Source organism: Rhagoletis zephyria, unplaced genomic scaffold, assembly GCF_001687245.7.
Source record: "Rhagoletis zephyria isolate East Lansing unplaced genomic scaffold, Rhagoletis_zephyria_1.1 Rzeph_scaffold_41737, whole genome shotgun sequence".
In the NCBI taxonomy this organism is placed as follows: domain Eukaryota; kingdom Metazoa; phylum Arthropoda; class Insecta; order Diptera; family Tephritidae; genus Rhagoletis; species Rhagoletis zephyria.
In genome coordinates this window covers 1-1,598 of record NW_016198792.1, presented here as the reverse complement: position 1 = coordinate 1,598, position 1,598 = coordinate 1, and the positions used below count along the sequence as shown (strand labels likewise).

Here is a 1,598-nt window from a genome sequence, read left to right as displayed (position 1 = left end):
TAAGATTTTGCTTTGTTATTTTCGTTTTCCACCTTCTGGGGTGCGTTGTGCAAATATTTATTTTATAATTTTTCGCTTGAATTTTTGAAGCATTTGAAATTGCACTTTAGAGTGCCGTAATACTTTCTAAATCATAAAGTTAAATCAAACAACATTCATCATTTAAAAACTCGCAAATAAAATCATTGAATGCGTTGGAGTCATTAATGACACAGCTTTTCCCTGAAGAAAGCTGTAAAAGCTGTCAACGTTGTGCATTTACTTTTTGGGAATTTTCTAAGCACGAGACATTCGTTACCAACATTGTGATGCCACGAACACCACTTTTTCTATCAATTTGGTTCGGTATCACCTCGCAACGGACCTTCTACCATTTCCGTGTAGACTTGGTGTTTTATTTCCATTTCATGATGAATGAAAATGTCAATTAAGTGCTCTTTAAGGCTTTACGTTGGATGCTTCCCTCAATGCGCCTTTCAAGGCACTAAAATTTTAAAGCATACCTTTTGTATTAAAAATAAACACATAAAAACAAAGTATCGAAGGTTTTTAGAACTTTTATTGAGAATCGAACTGTCTTCAAAATGAGAATCAGAATTAAGTTACTGCGAGATATAAGCCCGATTCTTGAAGGAAGATAATGTGGCTATATACTTCATATGGCTGCTTCGAGCGCTTATCTAGTTTGATTCATAAAAAAAAATTACCGTTGCTTGTATTAAACGAAAAATTAGAATGACGATGGCGCAACACCGAAACCGGTTTGTCTTCAAACCAAACTTAACAATGGAGAAGCCATCCGTTCCCGAATACATCGTACCCTGCGAAGAAACCAAACATCGCCAGCAATTGATATCACTTATGAATTGCATACATTCATATTTATTTAACAACTCGAACTTCGTAAATCTATTTATTATTTTTCTATTTCATTTATTTTTTGCTTAGAAATATTTGCAAACTTGTAACTATGTACATACCTAAATACTTTCGAAAACTTAAGACAATCTAGCTGGAACCCACTTCAATCGAAATCTACATCCATATTCCTGAGTGACAACACCCGGGTGGTACCGACGCAACGTGTTGGTATGACGGCTGTGCAGAGACGCGAACTTTCGTTAAAATATGTGGCACCAGGGCAGGTGTACAGCGCTCCACTCCAGACGCCGTTATTAATAAAGCAATAGACATACCTAAAAAAAAAAATGATTTGTATTATTTTGAAATGTAAATGCACAGCATGGTAAGTAAATAAGTGTATGGGCAGTGTACTAACTGTCTACAGCTGGTAGTCTGTCCATTGCCGGCCGGAAAGCGACCACTTTGTTGCATCGATTGACAGTACGCGGCCGGATTTGTCACACTGGTCGAGGGCGCAGTAGTGGTTGTTGTTACTGTCTCATCAACANGTACGCGGCCGGATTTGTCACACTGGTCGAGGGCGCAGTAGTGGTTGTTGTTACTGTCTCATCAACAGTGGGACACGTGGCCACAACCTAAACAGTAATAAAATAGATATATGTATTATTAATTACCAAAATATGTATTAACTACACTGGTCGACGGCCAAAATTTACCAGAGACGCCGTTATGAA

At 37.8% G+C, this 1,598-nt stretch overlaps 1 protein-coding gene across 1 annotated transcript; it reads right to left on the bottom strand.

The window, feature by feature from the left end:
* Nucleotides 1-1,024: 1,024 nt before the first annotated feature.
* LOC108355045 (uncharacterized) lies at nt 1,025-1,434 on the bottom strand (the record flags this gene model as incomplete). Its single annotated transcript, XM_017606219.1, has 2 exons — nt 1,025-1,196; nt 1,280-1,434. Coding segments are annotated over 2 exons (327 nt in total), but the record flags the coding sequence as incomplete, so codon positions are not given.
* Between the last annotated feature and the right edge of the window lie 164 nt (nt 1,435-1,598).